General features: G+C 36.7%; 1 protein-coding gene across 1 annotated transcript; it reads right to left on the reverse strand.

The window, feature by feature from the left end:
* Window positions 1–781: 781 nt before the first annotated feature.
* Window positions 782–21177, reverse strand: cdh26.1 (cadherin 26, tandem duplicate 1). Its single transcript, XM_056732307.1, has 19 exons — window positions 21022–21177; window positions 13242–13298; window positions 12812–12907; window positions 12510–12665; window positions 11970–12117; window positions 11666–11841; window positions 11455–11583; window positions 10765–10950; window positions 9454–9725; window positions 9155–9303; window positions 8585–8812; window positions 7982–8203; window positions 7479–7609; window positions 6833–6886; window positions 5262–5324; window positions 4667–4720; window positions 3808–3849; window positions 3482–3553; window positions 782–1745 (listed from the first exon to the last, which is right to left on the reverse strand). Exons 1-19 carry the CDS (start codon window positions 21055–21057, stop codon window positions 1521–1523), a joined length of 2496 nt encoding a protein of 831 aa, XP_056588285.1. The 5' UTR covers window positions 21058–21177; the 3' UTR covers window positions 782–1520.
* Between the last annotated feature and the right edge of the window lie 593 nt (window positions 21178–21770).

A 21770-nucleotide genomic window follows, 5' to 3' on the forward strand; every position in this document is an offset into this window, starting at 1 on the left:
TGGCTGACATTTAATACATCAAATGGTCAGCATATGTTGTTCTATTTATGTTTTGTCTTTTCCATTTAATTCGTATTTATGAACAAGGCATTAAAGTGATTTTTATGGCAGTTTATGTATGGTTTTGGTTGGACAGGGCATTAAAGACGTTATTGTGCTTTCCGCCATATTCATTGTCTTGATGTCATCCAAAGCACATGTTTAAGCGCTCTATTTTGCATACTGGGATGGGAGCAGAAGCTCATTGGCATTTAAAGACACACACACACAAAAACGGCACGTTTTCCATTGCAGCCACAAATGGCCTTGTTCAACATATTGTAATGAAAGATATGTGTTTTTTTTAGCTTAAACTTTACAGAGACATTCTGGGGATTCCACTGACTATTTTTACATTGCAGAAAACACCTGGATTTGTGGCCCTTTAAGTTAAACTGTTGAACTAAAATGATTCAGAAAATTTGTATAAGTTTGAATAAACAATTGTAAAATGTATAGCCTCAACTAAAATAACGTTATTAACAAGCATTTTCATAATCAAAACAATTTCAGGAACAGAAGAACAGTATTGTTAAACTACTGTGTTTTTTTTAAGGGATACTCCACCCAAAATGGAAAATTCTATCAATAATTACTACCACCAAACCTGTGTAAATTTCATTGCTCTGATGAACACTAAAGACCATATTTGGACATATGTTAGCAACTCTCATTCCTGGGACATCAATGACTACCATAGCTGGAAAAATGTATATGCTTATCAGATGAATTAGGAAGAGACTTTCATTTTTATAGTTTTATTTATAATCTTTTATCACCTCTGCAGTTTATCATGCACATTTGAGCCCAAGTGAAAGCTATAAAGTTCTTAAGCACCAATTCTGGAGTCATCCAAATAAAGTGCTTAACAACACAGATTATCTGCAAAAAATCTTGTGTTTTCACCAATACATCCTCAAAAAATAATTTGTATACCCAAATTACATTATGATACTTTTCTTAGAGAATAGGATTTATCTTTATTGATGAGAGCTTTTAAATCTGTAAGATTTATGCCTCGAAATGACAATGGGGTAAGAGAAACAAACTAACTTTAAAACGTATCCATGAAAATAAGCATCAGTTCTGTTCTTGACTAAAATCTAGATTTAAAGGATATTGTTCCTGAAAAACAAGACAAAAAATACTAGTTTGGTAACATATTTTTAAGAATAAACAGAAGTCCTGTGAATTTTCATTTTAATTACCAAAGTAAAAGAATGCACATTTTTACATGAACCTTAAATTCACAGTTTATCCCAGAGATCCTTCAGGCCCAATCATGGCACTGAAGACTTAATGTTGAAAGCGTATAGCCATGATACAAGTCAGAGCCTAAAAACCCTATTAAAACCCTTTGTGTCTTAACCGGTCTCCCACAGGTAAAAAAGTCACTTTCAAGAGGTAAAGTTTACGACAACTGTAAGAAAACGGAATAATATAAAGTAAAAAATCCCCAAGTGTTTAATCAGCATCCATCTTCAAAGTCTGACATTTTTGCTCGTCATGGACTGTTGACAAATCCCACCAAGAGTGTTGAATTTTGGCCCGAGGTCCTGCAGGAAATCCAGGTTATCTCCAAGATTGCTATCTGTTAACTGACTGACTGCTAATGACTCACAATCACTTTCGTTCCCTTCACATTCATACTGACATGGCAAAGATTCTGGATAGTCACTCAGATCTTCTGGAAGCCCAAAGAGTCTCTAAAGTAGAACAATGAAAAGATAAATATTTGAATCCAAATCCTTAAAGCGGGAGTTTGTAAGTTATTTTGAGTAAAACTTGGCTAAAACCAATTATTGAGCAAGTACACGAAAGAACGGTGTTTAAAATTGTGTCATTACCCTTCTGGACTCACCACGGGAAGCTTGTAATCTTGGTTTGTAATTTGCCCTGTCGGATAGACTATCCCGGAGATTCGTATATGGTGTCTTTCGTCTATACGTAATTACATCACATTCGTACACAGAACGAAGAGGATCAGGCTGCTATATGACCGCTCACTCCGCGATAACGTCATGTTGCCTCGCGCTCTTGCGTGTGTGTTTGTGTATCTTATGCGTGAAGCAGACTTCGGGTAAAACAGAAGCGCCGACTCAATAATGCACAACATGGTCTTTCGTTTAAAAGACAAGACCCGATTACATTCTTATCACGACAGTGTTCTGACAGATCTGGTGATGTCTAATCTCATCTATTTCGTATCATTAAAATCATTTGGACCTGATGTTAACACCAACTCACATTAAGCACAGCCACTGAATCGCATAATGCATCATAGTATCAAAATCAGCAGAACAGGGGGAGCCAATACATAATTAACGGCTTTGCTTTACATGATTAATTCTCGTCTTTTTGTAATCACGCTGTAAAATAAAATGAATAAATATTTATATAATATTAAGATTCTAATAGTAAACACCATTTGGTGCTTTATCCTGTTGAACTAAATCACTACATCTGAGATGCTACAATTGACTTTAATGAATGAATGATTTTAATGTGATGAAATAGATGAGATTAGACATCACCAGAGTGAATATACAACGTCATCAAAAGTTTAAAAAAGTTTTATTCTTTGTAAAATAAGTAACCTTAGACAGAAATAGCCATAAAAAACATAAAGAATTTCAAACATAAAAACTGTCATGATAAGAATGTAATCGGGTCTTGTCTTTTAAATGAAAGACCATTTTGTGCACTATTGAGTCGGCGCTTCTGTTTCTCCCGAAGTCGACTTCACGCACGGGAGAAACAGAAGCGCCGACTCAATGCACAACATCGTCTTTCGTTTAAAAGACAAGACCCGATTACATTCTTATCACGACAGTGTTCTGACAGATCTGGTGATGTCTAATCTCATCTATTTCGTATCATTAAAATCATTTGGACCAGATGTTAACACCAACTCACATATAAGATACACAAACACAGATACACAAACACACACGTAAGAGCGCGAGGCAACATGACCTTATCGCGGAATGGGCGGTCGTATGGTTAAGAAACTATCGAAAGCCAACAGTATCACAATTCGCGTGTTTTGGATCGCCGTATTAATTTAAATACGCCGATTTCTTAACGCCGCCAGGCGTTAAATAAGCGCCGTCTGGTGCTAAATTAACGTTATACGCCACCACGCGTTTAAGTTACGATGGGCGCCGATCGACGTTAAATTAACGTCATACGTCACTCAAAATGCAAACGTATTAGCTAATATACATAGCCCCTCCTCTTCTAGGTTTGCGCGCTCTACGGCAAGTCGGAGGCCCGTGTCATCTCAAATCCATATACAGCTTAATTTGAGACCCGCGTCCAGGAAAGCTCAGGAATGTTATCAGACAAATTGGCACAGATTTTTTTTGAGTAGTTATACATTTTGAGTGGTGTTGTAACTTTGATAGCATTTAGAGTGTTCAGTGGTTGTGGAGATTCTCACCCTATCAATGTGATCTGCCAGGTTTTTGTCTGATCGTGAACTGTATGAACGACTCAACTGACTCACTCCACTCTGAAAAAAAAATGTCACAAAGAGCCAATTCAATTCTTTACCCCTCAGTTAAGACAGTTCTTTATCTTTTTCAATTAAATTACATTCCTTGTTCAGCATTTTAAGCTTTATTGAATGAAAACAGAAACATTTCAATAAATTCATTAACGTGATTATGTAAAATTAAACATAATTATTAATACTTATCTATAATATCATGTGGCATACAGTGTTACTTATTTTTATTTATTTTTTCACTTATTCGCAAAACTTACCCTTACAGTGTTGGTCCGAACCATTGACCGGCTGTGATGTGGCTTTAGCAAGCAAAAATATATATTAAATATTCATCATCATTACAATAATACACAACATTTATGTAATTAAAAAAAATGATATTGATAATCACCACAAAATGTATTTGAACACTAGCCACACTTACAAATGTATGAATTACTGAAAAAAATATCAAACTAAGCGAAACGTGTTTGATGTAATAAATAAAGTACTTTTGCAGCTTTTTATGCAAGAGCTTACGAGGGTCTCTAATTGTACGAAGCTCATCTGTGATGCAAAAAGCATGCCTACACCTAAAATTTTGTAAGGTACATTTTGCCACACCATTTCATCCTCCATAGACATGAAAAGAAAATCACGCAATACCCTTTCCCAAAACTGAATTCCCTTTTTTTTAACTGATACTTGTAAAGGACTCCAAAGATAGCTCACTGCAATGTTTAAGCAGAAAGTGTGCTGTCATTGTGAAAAGTATGCCTTTTTAAAACCTAAATAGACTTCTCATATATTCTTATTAATAGACTTCAAATAGGTGCTAGTTGTGCTATTTTGCATTGCATTTTACAGTATATAATTTAACTCATGCAAATACAATCAGACTTTAAGTCTATGTTTGCAAATACTTTTTGACCCATTTTAAATATATGTAGAAGCACAGGGCGTGTCGGTTAAATGTTGCCCTCAAACAATAGGAACGTGTGAAGCTTTGTGAGCTATAAAATACTCTAGCTAAAACTCTTTCTTTGTTTTTTTGTACTACACTTTCCCCACATACAAGCCCCACCCAGGCACCTGCCAGCACCACACCTGTGTCAGTTTAAAAAAGTTGTCACTTACAATGCTCATCACATCTCCGTCGTTGTACACTTCATAAAATCTTTTGGAAGAATACTGGGAAAGATAGAAGCAAAATCCATATGTCACAAGCTGAATTAACTGATTATATTGATAAAGGTTTTATTATTATTATTTTATAATTAAATAAAATAGTATATCGAAATATATCAAAACCTTTAAACTTTTCATATCATTGCATTGATGTAACTGTCACAGGTATAAGTTAGGACATTAACAGTTATTCGTCATGTGTTAGAATTGTGGCAAAATGCAGTACTACACCGAAACTAGAGCAAAATTCACATTCCAGAAAGAGTTCTTAACATCCCCACCCATTGCATGTTTATTTAGTAGATATGTTGGCTACTGTGATATTCTTCAACTACCCATCAGGCCACATTAAAATCAGTTTCATTCACTTTTTTGCAAATCAACAAAGAAAGTATGAAAATGGATAGATACTTTAAAGATCTATTAGGATCTTCTAGATCATAAAGATCATATGTTGTGCTTTTTTATATTTAATATGTTTTACTTTGGTTTACACTCAGTTTTTTGATCTAGACTACAAAATGACTCACACTATTACACTTACCCTTATAGGGCTTCTAACTGAGCCACGTTCACTCTTTCTGAATCCATCAATCATGTGCTCGGCCTAGAAAAATAGCAACACCCCGTTGTTAGAATCTTTGATTACAGAGAATAGAAAGACATCCAGTGGATGTTGTTCTCTTAAACACAAAACAGTCTGTGTGCTTGAGCGTGTGCGTGTTTAAATAATTGATTTGTTTATTGTTGTATGTTCAAAAGGGTGCTGCAATGATGTGTCATGCATTCTGACTTCTTTATAATGTTAAACGTGCTGTCTTCTCATGCTTAACATCGTCAACTTGTCAAATAACAAGTCAGACGTATTATGTGGTATTTCTGTGCTCAATATACTTTCCCTAGCAATCTTATAGGTTTCCAAAAGTTTTTTTTCGAACATATAAAACTGTTTTGTAACAATTTTTCTTAGTCCCTTATCGGACAGTTCTCCCGGAAAAGCACGCAGTATGGCAACACTGCAGCAAGGAGAGCAGGAGAAGGAGCATGTGCAGACATCACTTTCACGTATGTGCAGGAGAGAGTTCTCGAAGTTCAGGTGCTAGTTTGTTCACTGCATTTGGGTGATGAATGTTATATGAACTGTGGATATAACGCTGGATTTGGAGATCGTTTGAAACGGATATATGGAGCCGTTCCAGAGCAAAAAGATGAATCAGTGAAACTGATGTCTGTGTTTTGTAGACAATGTTTTTTATGTGTTTAGCCTTATGATTACAGAAACTCTGTGTGTTATGGCCGCCTTAAAAACCATGATTGGTACTTGCTATGGCTAGTCAAAAAGGATTTGGGAAGGGGATATTCAATTAAAAAATGTTGTTGCCTATCTTCCTGAAAAGCCAAAACGAAGAGGTATGCTGACATATACGTAGATGGCAGGTATGCTAAGTCTAGCTGAACCTAACAGAATTTCAATCAACCTAAAAGGCATACTTCACCCAAAAATGAAAATTATTTTTCATTTTAATCATTTACTCACCCTCAGTTTACTCCAAACCTGATTTCTTTTCTTGTTCTGCTGATATCAGTAAGATTGTCATATCTCAACCCTAAGGGATCTGTTTTGAGGACTCTTATCTATTGTGACTTTTTTTTACACTGGTAATACAGGGATTTACTCGATTGAGTAAATCACTGAACCTTATTCCTGTTTTGGTGACACAAATGTTGGAACCACCAAGAAAGTAATTTAACTATTACTTTACATGGGAAAAAAATTCTCCTAACACGTACAAGCATGTTGAGAGCCTAGTAAAACTTTATCTCTGTTTGAATGCATCATTTTGCAATACATGTAGAGACTTGCATCTAACACTGCTGTCTATAATCCAACGGCTTTTGGTCATAATGACATTTAAGATTCAAAAGCAGTTCACTCAAAAAATATGCTGTAGAATTTTGTTCACTAATCCGTATCTCATTCTAAATCCACATTGCTTAAGTTTTTCTGGCATATCATTCAATGTAATAAAATCGGTGCAAAGAAATTTATTCCTAACATAATATAATCCATAGATAAATGAACATCTGGGGGAAAAAACATTTAAAGGAACGTACCGGTGCAAGTGCAATCTTCATGCCACCAGCATTCCCAGCTGTAAAAGGTTCAGGCTTATGAGAGAACAAAAATAAAGAAGAAAATTAAAAATCTTCAAACCAAAATATTGTTATAGACTGCATGTGTTATCCTGAATTGGACCTGATTGACGCTTTTTGTTGATTTTTATTGTTTGCTTACAACAATCACTGTCTAGAAATGGCACAGCCGTGTTTACATGCAGCCTAATGATGTGTTAATAGATGGTTATATATTAATAATAAACGTGTAAATAATCAATTTCTGAAGCCTGCAGATGTAAATACTGTGCATTAAGTGCATCTTATAAAATTCTTATGTTTTGCCTATCAAGTGTACACAATGTGAAGTGTTTCTCACCAATAACCCTGATATTGTGTGTTTAATAAAAGCTGATGTCATGGCCAACAGTGTTTACAAAACATTAATATTCTGCATTTAGTAATATATAATATAAGTGTTGCGTTTATAATTTTGGTCAGTCTACATATACACACACAGGGTGGGAACTCTTGAGCAGTTAAACTCAAGACAACAATCAATTGTTTCCCTTAGTTCCAACAAGTCTAAAGAATTTGAATAACTCATGCATTACTGTCAGTTTGACAGATGGTGAAAAAAACGTACCTTATTCACTGATCCTCCTCCCTCCTCATTGTATTTAATAAGGGTTTGGTTTCCCTCGTCTTGCAGGTTCAGTGGGATAAGTTGAAAGGTCTTGTTTCTATTCTCACACCGTAAACAACAGAGGAGTAACACTGTAGAAAAACAAATTTGGTTTTCTGTAGATTATTCATGACAGGACGAATTTTCAACATTTTATTTCCCTTACAGCATATGACTGGATATTACTCTTCCATCTTCTTTAATTATTCTTACTTTGGGTAGTTGGATAGTTTTTTTAACCCATTGTTGAGTCAAAAATAAACTTTTTGGGGGGGGGGTTAATTTAACAAAGCGTCTGTGTTCGTCCCTTTTTGACCCAATACTGGGTAGTAAATATCCCATCACTTCTTAGAGTGTGATGTATGAAACTATACATTTAAATATGTTGACTTGTTCAGTTCTTGTTCGTTGGTTTACTCATTTATAATGTCTATTGAAAGTTTTAGTTTGTGATTTCGACTCACAGGCCAACAGGAGAATTCCAGTAAAAATGAGACCGATGCCTAGTGAATCCAACCTTGAGGACCACCCCTGACGACCGCGACACACATTTTCTCCTTCACAGTCGCACACAACCACATTAAAAACCTCTTCAGCTGCCAAGCCCTGTTGATCCTGAATCTTCAAGGGAATGGAGTAGTTTCCATGTGGCAGCCTCTTCAAACTTATCAGGGAGGTGCTGTGCCCTACAGTGTAAATCCAACAAAGCTTTAAAGTCTGTAAATTATTATTAATTAAAGAGTATTTTTCAAAATCTTGCAAAGGTTTCTCTTCCCAGAGAACATATATGGATTGTATTAACAACTGCATTAACAAAATTATAAAGCTTAGCATTAAAACAAGCTAATAGATTATTATTAAATAAATAAATTAAACAACGTTTTACTACTTGTTGTTACCACAACAACAGGAAAAATTCCCACATTAACTTTAAGACTTCCAGTCATCATAACATGTCTGTTTTAATAATTTCTCTCTGGTTAGCTGAGGGTCACTTGTTTGGTGAATATTAGCCCTAATGTAATTGTGAGGTATGTGTAAAATTAAACATATGTGCATTCACTGACCTGTGGTGGGATCGAACTTCCAGAGGTCTTTAAGTTCCTTTTCCTCCATCAGGGAGAAGGAAAAAGGTCCTGCGAATGGAGGTTTGTCAATGTCTGCTGTCTCCAAGTTGACACGGTCAACCGTATTCCCGCACAGTACCGCAGTCTTGGTGAGGAGATAGGGGGCATTATCATTTAAATCACCCAGGTAGATTACAACGGTGCATGTGCCTCTACCTTGTGGTACTCCTTTAAACAACACATTAAGAGAAGTCAGTGATCGGTAAGTTCGTGAGATAAAAAAGTCTCCTCCCTAACTTCTTGTGTAAAAAAATTGAGAGCTGCAGTCTCTGATAAATTGTTTACACATTTAAAGTTAAAAGCACTAGTCTGCAGTTAACATTTTATTTAGTAAACAGTACTAATTATTTCATTTTTTTCATTTGTTTGCCAAGTATTTTACTTTTTTGGACATTTTGGCATCATTGGTATATTGTCCTAATCCTGATTCTTCATTTTGAAAAGATTTCTGATTCTCATAGTAACATATTAAAGCATATAATTGTTGATAACTGCTATTCAGGTGCCTACCATCATCTATAGCATGGATCACAACCGTGTAGGTGTCATTTATGACATGTGTAGACTCCCGATCCATTTTCTTGACTGTGGTTATTTTTCCTGACTTTGGGTCAACAGTCACCCATTTTGCTGGATCTGTTTCTGAGACTAACTCATACCTTGAAATGAAATTAAAATATGAACATACAAAAATATCAAAAACACACAGATTAAAGACCTGATTTACAAACAGATGGTGCCCATGGTACATAGTTTGTGCAAAAAGCATTTATGAAAAAAATCAGATTTTTGTTATTGCTCAAACACACCTAATGTTGGCTACATCCGTGTCTTCATCTTTAACCTCTGGTGTGAACAACAAATCTCCTGGACTTGTGTTTTCAGGCCTGTATATAAACTCCACATCCTTCTTAAACACAGGGGGGTCATTCACATCAATGACTTTTACCTCCACTTTAACAGTGTTCGGTGGAGGGTTGAAATCTGTTACAGGCCTCCCGTCAACACATTTAAATAACTTCTCCTCGTTCTTCACAGATATCTCCAGCACTGTGATTTCTGTTTTCTCAAAATTCTTCCCCTGTGACAATACAAACATATTCGAAATCTTTTTGGTGAATCATGGCTATCATCCATGTTAGGAAATCATACTGCCACCAAATACTCGAAGAAGAAGATTGCGATTGTGTGCAGATGCTTCACAGTAAGGCTAATATTGTTAAAAAATGACGTTCAACTTGAACATGAAAATATCAAACGATGTGCTTCATGAAAAGTCAACAAGTCGCCAAGGAGTCGCTTTTGGAATTTTGTGCTTTAGGAACTCTTGGACAGGTGGACCCGTAGACTCCCATTATATGAAGCAGAGAGGGCTGCGGATTTAGCAAACAATCTTCATTATGGCTCTACTCAAGAAAAAATGGCACCTACATCTCGGAAGGGTAAGTAAATAAACGGCAAATTTGGGTTTTTGGCTGAACTCCCCTTTAAAAAGTATTGCAAACAAGTTGATTTTCATGGAATAATTGTCCAGTGCAACAGTAAATGGTGCGGCTGAAAATAAATGCAATCCCTAAAATAATAAACTAAAAATATTAGTGTAGTCAAGTAGGCGGGGCGAGACCGTGAGTCGAGGCCGGTGAGTGAGTGTTAATGAGCGTTAGCTGTAGTGCACAGGTCTCGTATCACGGAGGAGAACGGGAGCATAAGAGAACGAGAGACCTTCTTCTTCTTTCCTTTTAATTGAAATTTGTTAGAATTAGACGTTGTTTAAGCTGTGAAAACACAGTGTTACGCCATAATGTCCAAAAACGCATAAAGGTATAAAAAGCCAAATGACGTTTGGTTTGTTTGTCATGTTCTATCTAACTTAATGACACAATTTAGCCAAACTATAGAAGAAGTACAGTAAAAAATTGGCATAATGGAGGATAAAGTTCCGCTAGACATTTGTAAATACATATTAACATTCATAAAGCAAATACTTTTATCCCAAATGAAAGACCATTTAACATTTTCTCAAAATATATATTGGACAATACTTATTTATATATTTCTTTATTTTTACACTTCAAAATTACATATTTGTATAAAAGATAAAAGTAAATAATGGCATTCACCTTAATGACGTACAGGACACCCTCATTGGTTTTTGGGTCTGTCTCAATCTTATAGTTTGCTCCTTCATTGCCCTTTAGGATGGTAAACACGGCTCTTGAAGCAGGTGTGTTTGGGGTGTCTTTGTCTGTTACGCCGAGTCTTAAGATCTCTTTGTTGAATTCCATTTCCATGACTTCAGTATTGTACTGCAACACAATCATGTATATCATTAAACCCTATTTCCACCAAGTTCAATGTTTGTTCTTCGCAGGTTAAAATACAGGACACTCTAAAATTCAGTTATTCAGTTAAATATTGAATATTTATAATTTCAATTAATTATTTATATTCTTATAGTTGTTAGCAGCTATGTACATTAGGGTGATTAGGTTACACTTTATGTTGTTAAATTCGTGCAGCATTATTATAGGGTCACGATGTTATTCAATATATTTATTTGATATACAGTTTTGCTCACTTAAATATTTTTCCCACCCTCAAGATTTCAGATATTGTTGTATCTCGGACAAAAAAAAGTATTCTCGCACCAAACATAAACAGTGTTGCTTCATTTGGCAACCACATTCAAAAGCACAAGCATGAATGTCTAACTTATTGTTTTTCCCTATACATTAACAGAGTCGTATATCACAGAAAGAGTCACACATGTCATCGTTATTGTTGCTAACCAAAAGCCTGCAATGACTCACCTTTGCAGCAGTGAATATAGGAGGATGAGTGTTGGAGTCTCCGATATCCAGAGTAACCGTTGCAGTGGAGGTCAACGAAGGTGTACCCTGGTCCTGTGCTGTAACTAGCACTTTATAATTTTTTGCTTTCTAAAACATGACAGACAAAGGTGAAATTGTTAATGGATGTTATTGTTATGTCTTACAATAATCCTGTGCTGAGGTTACTCACATCATAATCAAAACAGCCCTTGAGGCTAAGCTGATAAAGACTAGTACTGCTTGTGAGGGTCTGCAGGACTATTTTAGGTAAAGCAGGTTCTTGGGACGCCAAGGTCATATTGAACTTGGAGTTAGGAGTATTTTGTAGATCGTTGTCATGAGCTTGTAATGTTGCCAGGACTGTGCCTAGTATAAGACAATATAAGAAAAGTAAGGGTGGAGACAAGTAGAGTAATCAACATACAGAACTGACTTATTTTCAAATGTATTTATCTCTAGGGAGAAATAAGAAATTATAGTATTTCATAGTTAACCATCTTTCGCATTCTCTGGAAATACTCCATGGACGGTTGAAACAGAAAACTTGGGTGGATTGTCGTTCTTATCATGTATTTCCACATTAAATGACAGTGTTTTGTCCACCACATCACCAGTGTTCCAGTCCAAAACGTCAAAGTCCAACTGCAATTGAAACAAAACAAATCTGGATTCTGAATCAGACTCGAGAGAGCGACAAAAAGGGAAAGTCTTGGTTACGGATGTAACCTCAATTCCCTGATGGAGGGAGAGACATTGTGTTCGTAATGCCATAACGCTTCGCCATTTGGTGCAGCGACCGAGAACGCTTCATAGGTTCCTCAGCCCAAAAGGTGAATGAATGGGCATGACATCTTCCTTTTACTCCCGTACGCCATTTGCTTAATTCATTACCCTTTTAAAAGTACAATCAGAGATGACAGTTTCTCAAGTCAAACCCCATTCCGTTGAAAAAAACGTCCTGTTCCCTCCATCGGGGAACTGAAGATACATCCATAACCAAGACGTTTTGCTGTAGGTGTGGTTTGCAGGCTTACATGGTAGACTTGTTTCACCTCCCTGTCGACGGCCCGGTGTATGAACACATCTCCAGTGATGGTATCCATGGTAAACAAACCAAAAGGTTCTATTGTGACCCCCTCTCCTTTGATGAGAAACTTGATTTTGTGTTCTGTGTCTTTATCATTGAACATCTAGCATCGGTTTGGAAAAGGAACATCAGTTATGCATTGGTTTGTAAATTTTTTTGATCAAGGGTCTGTACGATCCAGCATTATTCATCATTTTGTAATATTCTGTTAACTTGAACACATCCTAATGGGTGACAATGTAAAGTTACCTGTGTTACTTTAAAAGGAAAAGGTCCTTCCATGTTCTCTTCGATATCAATTGTAGAGAGAACCCATCTTCTTTTTGAACGTATGAGAACAGCGTCCTGGGGTAGATGAAGTGAAAGTTGTATCAACATTTTTGATCTGAAGAAATAGCCTTTTTTATAAACAGCACTGATTCACAATGCCACAAAACTTGATACAGAACTGAAATTTGTTTTGGATTTATCTGTTAAACATGTTTAGTGCTTTAGTAATGCAAAGTAAGTTGTGTTAGATATGAAAAAACTAATATGTTAGTATCAACAGCACTTATATTCCTAAATGAATTAAAAGCGTTGAAAAACAACTGGAAGGTAAAAGTGTGGGACATGTTTTGTTCAGTTTTGAAACAAAATGTGAGGTTTCATACAATGTCGAGATCTGTTCTTTACTTACCCGCTTTTCTCTGTGTTGCATAACATTTCTTCTGAATGCAGTAGCCACAACAATAAGCTGATGAACAAAATGAAGAAAGTAAACATGTAAATACAAACGAGTACACACAATCAGGAGCGAATTAAGGTGATCAGGGGCCCGTAGGTGCTCTTTGGGTGAGGCCCCCCTTAGTGGTTTTCAGGTGTCTTAAAAGCTTGCAGTTTAGTTCAGAACGGAGCACGGTTTGCATGAAAATCGCTAATGTAAAATCTGTCACGCGAACTCATGTGCACACCATTTTACCGAACCCTGCATATGCGCTTTAGACGATTACAATATATTTACTTCAATAAAACACATGTATCAGAGTGGCAAATAAATGGTTATACGATGTTTCTATGTTATACTGAAAGTTGATTAATAATTTAAGTTCATGTTTAAATAATGCTCTTTATATATTTTCAAATGTTTATGTGTTATAGTTTAAGAAAAGTAATTTGTTTTCAGTATATTGCGATATATTTATTACATTTATTGCCTAATATAAACTATTCAAGGGTTGGCTTTGTTAATGCCATCTTATTTGACATTAGCATAAGATATTTGCATGAAGCATCAACCTATTTTATTCAATATTGTTTAGGTGACTGTTAAACTAATAAACAATTCCAAAATTGCCAGTCAGAACTTGGTAGTTATAATAGTTTGGTTCTGTGTTGCTAAGTGAAAGATATCTAATTTCGGCATACAGATAATCATGTAACATTTAATTAGTAACAGGTTAAAGACTTTTTTAGGGGGGCTTGGGGGCAAGGGTCCATGCAATCTTCCTTCTTTTTTGTCTTCGGCTGATCATATGCCTAATGAAACACATGGTAATGCTCAGTTGTACACAAATAGGGTTATTTAATGTATTTGCATTGTACAAAAATGCTTTCATTTTCAATGGGCATCTATGCGGCTGAAACAGGTAGCCAGTCACATTCCGTACCTGTTTGTTTATTTCACACGGCTGTGCAGCTATAAGCACCTGTTCCTCGTTACCCTTTCCCTATTTAATCCTGTCTTTTCTTTTGGTCTGTGAGGGTATGTCTTGTGTGCAGTGCGATTTGTGACTGGATACTTGTGTCTTAAAGGAGACTATTACATTTTTTCCATGGCCATCAGCCGAGGAAATAATCTCTGCTCATCCAGACAGTGAGATTGCATAGAGAGCTTTTAGTCGGACATCCTTCTGCTGTACGCTCTGTCTACTGTCCCAGCGGACGCAGACACTCGGAGTGCTCTGCATTTTCTGTTATCCTTTTGTTTTGCTCTGTTTTCTACTTATAATTAATTATAATTTTTGCTCTATCCTCCATCTAAGTCCTTCTGTCCCGTTACAAAGCCTAGTGCATCACAAATGTTTCAGTATTTATTTATTTTAATTTTGATGATTATAACTGACAACTAATGAAAACCCCAAATTCAGTATCTCAGATAATTAGAATATTACTTAAGACCAATACAAAGAAAGGGTTTTTAGAAATCTTGGCCAACTGACAAGTATGAACATGAAAAGTACGAGCATGTACAGCACTCAATACTTAGTTTGGGCTCCTTTTGCCTGAATTACTGAAGCAATGCGGCGTGGCATGGAGTCGATCAGCCTGTGGGACTGCTCAGGTGTTATAAGAGCCCAGGTTTCTCTAAAAGTGGCCTTGAGCTCTTCTGCATAGTTGGGTCTTACATATCGCATCTTCCTCTTCACAAAACCCATAGATTTTCTATGGGGTTAAGGTCAGGCGAGTTTGCTTGCCAATTAAGATCAGGGATACCATGGTCCTTAAACCAGGTACTGGTAGGTATGTGCAGGTGCCAAGTCATGTCGGAAAATGAAATCTGTATCTCCATAAAGTTGGTCAGCAGCAGGAAGCATGAAGTGCTCTAAAACTTCCTGGTATATGGCTGTGTTGACTTTGGACCTCGGAAAACAACATGGACAGACACCAGCAGATGACATGGCACCCCAAACCATCACTGACTGTGGAACTTTACACTGGACCTCAAGCAACGTGGATTCTGTGCCTCTCCTCTCTTCCTCCAGACTCTGGGACCCTGATTTCCAAATGAAATGCTAAATTTACTTTCATCAGAGAACATAATTTTGGACCACTCAGCAGCAGTCCAGTCCTTTTTGTCTTTAGCACAGGCAATATGCTTTTCAAGAGAGTCTTGACACAAGGAATGCGACAGCTGAAATCCCGGTCTTGTATACGTCTGTGAGTAATGGTTCTTGAAGCACTAACTCCAGTTGAAGTCAACTCTTTGTGAATCTCCCCCACATTTTTGAACGGATTTTGTTTCACAATTCTCTCCAGGGTGCGGTTATTCCTATTGCTTGTACACTTTTTTCTACCACATCTTTTCCTTCCGATCGCCTCTCTATTAATGTGCTTGGACACAGAGCTCTGTGAACAGCCAGCCTCTTTTGCTATGACCTTTTGTGTCTTGCCCTCCTTGTGTAAGGTGTCAATGGTCGCCTTTTGGACAACTGTCAAGTCAGCAGTCTGTCCCATGATTGTGTAGCCTACAGAACTAGACTGAGAGACAATTTAAAGGCCTTTGCAGCTGTTTTGGGTTAATTAGCTGATTAGAGTGTGGCTTCAGGGGTCTTCAACATTGAACCTTTTCACAATATCTTCTGAGATACTGAATTTGGGGTTTTCATTAGTTGTCAGTTATAATCATCAACATTAAAAGAAATAAACACCTGGAATATATCAGTCTGTGTGCAATGAATGTATACATTATACAAGTTTCACTTTTTGAATGGAATTAGTGAAATAAATCAACTTTTTGATGATATTCTAATTATATGACCAGCACCTGTAGGCCCGTGTGGGGAGCTTCTGTCCTAAATGGCATTTTTTTCCTTACATTACTTTTACTTTTATACTTTGATTTGAAACCAGTACTTTTGCACTTTTACTTGAGTAAAAAGCTTGAGTTGATACTTCAACTTCTACAGAAGTCTTGTTAAACCCACGTATCTATACTTCTATATAATTAATGAATGTGAATACATTTGACACCTCTGTGCATAATAGCATCAAGTGAACAAAAAACACAATATATTGACCCATGTTCTGTTTACAAAAATGTAAAATACAAAGGTTAAAAGAACAACTAAGATACTAAGATAGCAGCAGGAGGACCGGCAGCTCGCATTGGCAAACATCGGTGCTGCGGTTGAAACAACTGCAGCGGGATCCTTAGCTGTTGCAGCAGTTAGCTCATCATGTCATATGTAATATTTCAGGCAATTACTCCACAATGACGCGCATCTCATACAGTTTGGTTATTAATCATGTTTCGTCTCTACTTGTATAATAAAACTGGAGCTTGCGCTCTTGTGGTTTTACCGTTGCAAAGTAACCAGGAATGTAGTGGAAACACTGTATTTGACATATGTGTGTCCAAGTGTGATTGTTCTGATGCCCCTCGCAGCATTGATTTGTGTCTCAGCTTGATTCAACCAAAACCTGGTGCGTTTGCATTCATCTTACGTCATCATGAACGTACACGTGCACAGGGGGGTGGCCTGGTGGCTAGAGCCACTGCCCAGCTGCCCTTATAGTTTGAGGTGACCCTCACAACCACAACCCCGGGGAGGCATCCATTCAAGATCACTGCTAAAAGAGGTTAACACTCCGCTATAGAGCCAGTCATTCTGCTAATCCGCCACATATAACTCCAATAGCACCCCATTTGGGGGTATTGGCACACTTAGTAGTAAATGGATACACAAAGCTGACCGTTTTTCACACTGTACTGTAACTCCTACTGTTATTTCCCACTATCATCTATTTCCTTAGTTAAAACCAGTAATCTATCACATTTAACAGTATATAATATATTAATATAATATTCAGGCCATATAAACAGTAGCCCAGACAGCAAGGGAGTACCTATTGAATTAATGTTAAAACTGTTGATTTTAATTTTTTATAAGGGAGTACCTATTGAATTAATGTTAAAACTGTTGATTTTAATGCACCAACATCACTTTTGGCCTGGAAGTAATATTGAAATAACCAACAAATAACAAATAACCATTATTATGAAAATGTAATAATGGCTTTGGCTACTATAAATGTTTTTAAAGAGTTGCACTCTAGCATTGTTCAACACAAAATATAGATTAACGTATTTACTGAACGTGCCCTTTTTTGTTTGATTCTTGGCCACTGCCCCTAAACATTTTTGTGCACAAGCCTGCCGACACCACTAACAATTGTTTGTCTGTGTGCCATTAAAGTGTGTTGTATATGGCATACGCAACCAATTTTACCCAAAAATGAATCTGTCGCTTGTACTTTTTTGACATATCACCACCTTTCCCGCCAATGTTGTCAGGTTAAGATCCAGTATTTCAGTTTGTGATTCATATGTTTCAGTCAATCCTTGTGCATCTTTCAGTCTCTCCATCAACACCTTTGTTACACTAATGACACATTTGTTCTATTGCTTTTGAATGTTTCTTGCTTTTATTGTCTCTTTACTTAATTATTGCAACCAAACCCCCAACCAATATGACTGTGTAGGCATACTGTACTTAAGACCAGGGCTTAAATTGTGCCGGAAAAAAGCCGGATTCGGATCCGGCACCTCCGAAATATGATCCAGCACCTCATTTGACAGAGTCCGCTACTCAAGCGCTAATGGAAAACGGTTGTGCTGACCTGTCCATGTATTTCATTAAAGCACGTATAATAATTATAATGGCAAAAACTATTTTATTTTGATAATGAACAGGCTTTCAAATTGCTGGAATATTGTGCTCAAACAGATATGATTATGAGTACATTATTAAATACTCCAAAGCCTACTTTTCTTGTAAACATTTGCACTTAAAACAGAACTTGTGCTTTTTCAAGTTAAAGACAATATAAAGGATGTGCTCTTTCTCTTCTCTTATTTTTGGAGCGCAGCACCTTACATACTGAACCAAACTCAGCAGCATATTGTCACCGTTTTTCCCTGTCGTTTTGTCAATCAAAATTGTCAAATATTCCACGCATACATTTTTCTCGTCACAATATTTTGAACAGAACTTGTCGTGATCGACACTTCAGAGAGAGATATGTTGTTGGACAAAGGCTGCGAAGAACTGATGAAATATGGTTCATGAGTTCTCCTCACAGATAATTAAGGTGGGACGGATGAATTTTTGGCGTGCTGTCCCGGGGCGAGGGTCCCTTGACCGGGGAAAGGGTCCCGGGCCTAGTGTGCCCTGACCTGGGCTATCCCCCGGTGTTGAGCTGTAGAGGTATGGGGAGCAGACGGGGTGGAGGAGGGTTTGTGAGAGATCCGGTAGAAAGAAGGTAAGGCGTCTTTTCTATTTATATGTGGGTGCCAAAATTGGGTCATCGTCTATCGAAAGCCAGCCGTGTTAAATATATGCTCGTGTTCCTCCCGAAACCTTGTTTATAAACCTAATTTTACGGATGATGAACATTTTACATGACAGCCTCCACCTGCACCCGCATGTGTAATTTAAATTTAACGTTAAGCTTCTGAATTCAACACAAATGTTGAGGGCTATGTTTTATTCGTTTACATGCACAAATTTTCAAAACATCAGCATTATGACAGTAAACTGTTTCCATACACTAAGGTAAACTCACAGTAAATTTCTTTGACAATTCTGAGATAATCTTCGCATGTCTGTTTCCATTTTGGCTTTTTTATGCACATTTTCAATACATCTAAATAGTTAGATAGAAAACACTTCAGAGATTGCACATTCCATTACTTCTCCGCACCCTACTAATTTGCCGGATTTGCCACGCCGCCTTATTCCGGCACCTTGGGATTTACCAATGAAGCACTGCTTAAGACCTATGGGAGTGTTTTTTTACATTCAGGCGATTCCACAGAAACTTTTCGGCTTGAATTCATTGTTCGTGAGCATAGTGGCATATTGACAGCGCAAGGATAATTGGTTTAATCAAAATGCACACAATAAATAAATGTTTACCTTGAATGCACTGCAAGTCACTTATCCAGAGCGTCTGTCAAATACAGTACATACATGTTTGTACAGATTTAGTGCATTTAATTTTGTTAGCACAATGGGTAAGCGACGAAAAAGTGAATTAACAAGTGTTTGGATAAACTGAGACAGTAAAAGTCATGGCACGAAACAATTTTTTCAACTAAGGCTAGGCTATGTAAAGCATTTTTTACTTAAAAAAGTGAAACACAGTTGTGTTAAAGATTTAATCCAAATTGTGAACAATTATTTGCATTTGCAAATTATTTAATAAAATGTCAAACAAGTTAAACCGGACAATGAACACAGGCAAACAGAGGTCTTACATACAATGGAGAACATAATCAGGCAGAACAGAAACCGATGTGGGGCACTAAACTAATAATGAACACAGAAGACAAAATCAAACTGAAGATAACCCTAAAACTCATTGCACATTGAGTTCGAAATTTGCGTCCGAAATTTCCGCACGTTAAAATATAAATACGACCTCACGATGTGTCAATCACATTTGGACACTGCCTCCGATATTGTCGTCCGTCATAAAATCAATTTGGACCGGATCCGATTTTCTGCGGTTTTCGCATCCGTCAAGCATTTTTAGTGGCCTTTTATAACAATTCAGAGAAACTGTAAAACGAGAGCCAAATACGAAAAAACACCTACGAAAATTTCTGACTGGATGTGCAAAGACCTTAACATTATGCGTATGTGTTAACAAATAAAAAATTAAACTCTTATTTTGCATTCGATTAGTTGGTTGGCAGCAGTAATAAAATTGTGATATGAAAATCCAATATGTTGCATTGGATATGTCATCTTTATTCTTACTTTTAAAGACACCGGTGTCCCTACACTTTTAAAACAGCTTGTGCGGTTGCTTTATGTCCTGGGTAGATTTTGGTATGACGTTATGTGATAGATAGGGTACTTTTATTAATAATTTAATTTTATTAGCATCATAATAACAAAAGTTGTCTTACCAAGTGCCATTAATAACAGTTGTGATATTTTGCAACCCGTTCCTGTTAACACTGGCTGAAATGCCATTGTATAACATACTGTAAAAATGGTTTTAAAATCTTTTGAGCAATTCTGTAATGATCTGTATGTCCATTTGTTTATGTGTGCACATTATGTCTTTAAACTATTCTAAAAAAAAACATTCACAATACTTTTCAGCTCAGATGTATATTTATCTCGATACCACTTGCTCACACATTCCTGCTCTTTGATGTCTGAAACCAGACTAAATAATGATACTTCTGCTTAAGCCTCTGTGAGTTACAGATATCAATACATAACAACATATCTCTAAGTGAAACCGCGTAATATTAATACCCTGCAGACCTACAACTCAATTATGGGTGCTATTGTTCACAGTCATTACTTTCGATTTTTCATGTGATTTAGTTCCTCCATTTAACAACCCTTTGTTCCTTGTACAAACGTGTTTAGATGCATAAACTGTAATTTCCAAAGATCTGATGTACAATTTGAATCTGTGTATCAATGCAGGGAAAGTACATGTATTTCCACTGCCTCTTCTAGTTTGGGAGAGCTCAATTGTTTGTTTGATTAACCCTTTATACTTTTGTTTGTCGTTGAGGCAAATGGGTGCACAATTAATATTCTTATATGTATGACTGCGCACAAACCTCTAATTTTAATTACTATTAGTCATTGTTATAATATAACAATGTATGTAATATATTATATTACGTACTATGTTAGTCATTTGAAATTCAAATACATTGTACTCACAGCGAGGAGACAGAGCAAAAAGGTGATCTTTGTCATGCTGAAATGCTCCTCTTAGCCAACACTCCTAAAATGAACTACTTTTTGCTTTCACTTGTACTAACATCAGATGTGATAAGCCATCCCACAGTGTTTGTCTACTTTTGAACAATTCTGTTGGGATGTTCGTGTGTGTGTGTGTTTGTATGGTGTCTTTCAACACAATGAGTCATCACAACCATATACGCCCTTGAGGGCAGCAGCCTGGGAGGGGCCATTCGGCACAGAGTAAGGTTTCACCTTTAATTCCCACCCTGCTGTGGAAAAACAGGCTTCACCACTTGTCGTTCTCCATATGCAAATAGGCAGTACTGGCAGTAAGCCTATTCACATATTTTATGTTTGGTCTCATAAATTCTTGCCAAGAATGAGCCAAATTGAGTTTAATCGCAAAGATTATAGTCAATATTTGCAAATGTACAGTACTCACAAGAATTACATGAGGAGGTAGTAGACTGCACAAAAATATATTTTTTAAGATCAATTATCAACCGCATTTGCTAAAAGTAGAGCTGGTGGCAACTTTGAACTAATGTGCATAAAGTAGGCACAGGATTGTGTTAAAATCACACTCTTGTCATAAGAATGACACAATTTCAAAGGTATACATAGATACCGTTTCTAAAGTATGAGCAGTGTTTTCACAAAAATACATAATTAAGTAACTTAATGCAATTTTTGATGTTTAGACATAATGAATGGGCTATGACAAA

Source organism: Triplophysa dalaica, chromosome 20, assembly GCF_015846415.1.
Source record: "Triplophysa dalaica isolate WHDGS20190420 chromosome 20, ASM1584641v1, whole genome shotgun sequence".
NCBI classification, from domain to species: domain Eukaryota; kingdom Metazoa; phylum Chordata; class Actinopteri; order Cypriniformes; family Nemacheilidae; genus Triplophysa; species Triplophysa dalaica.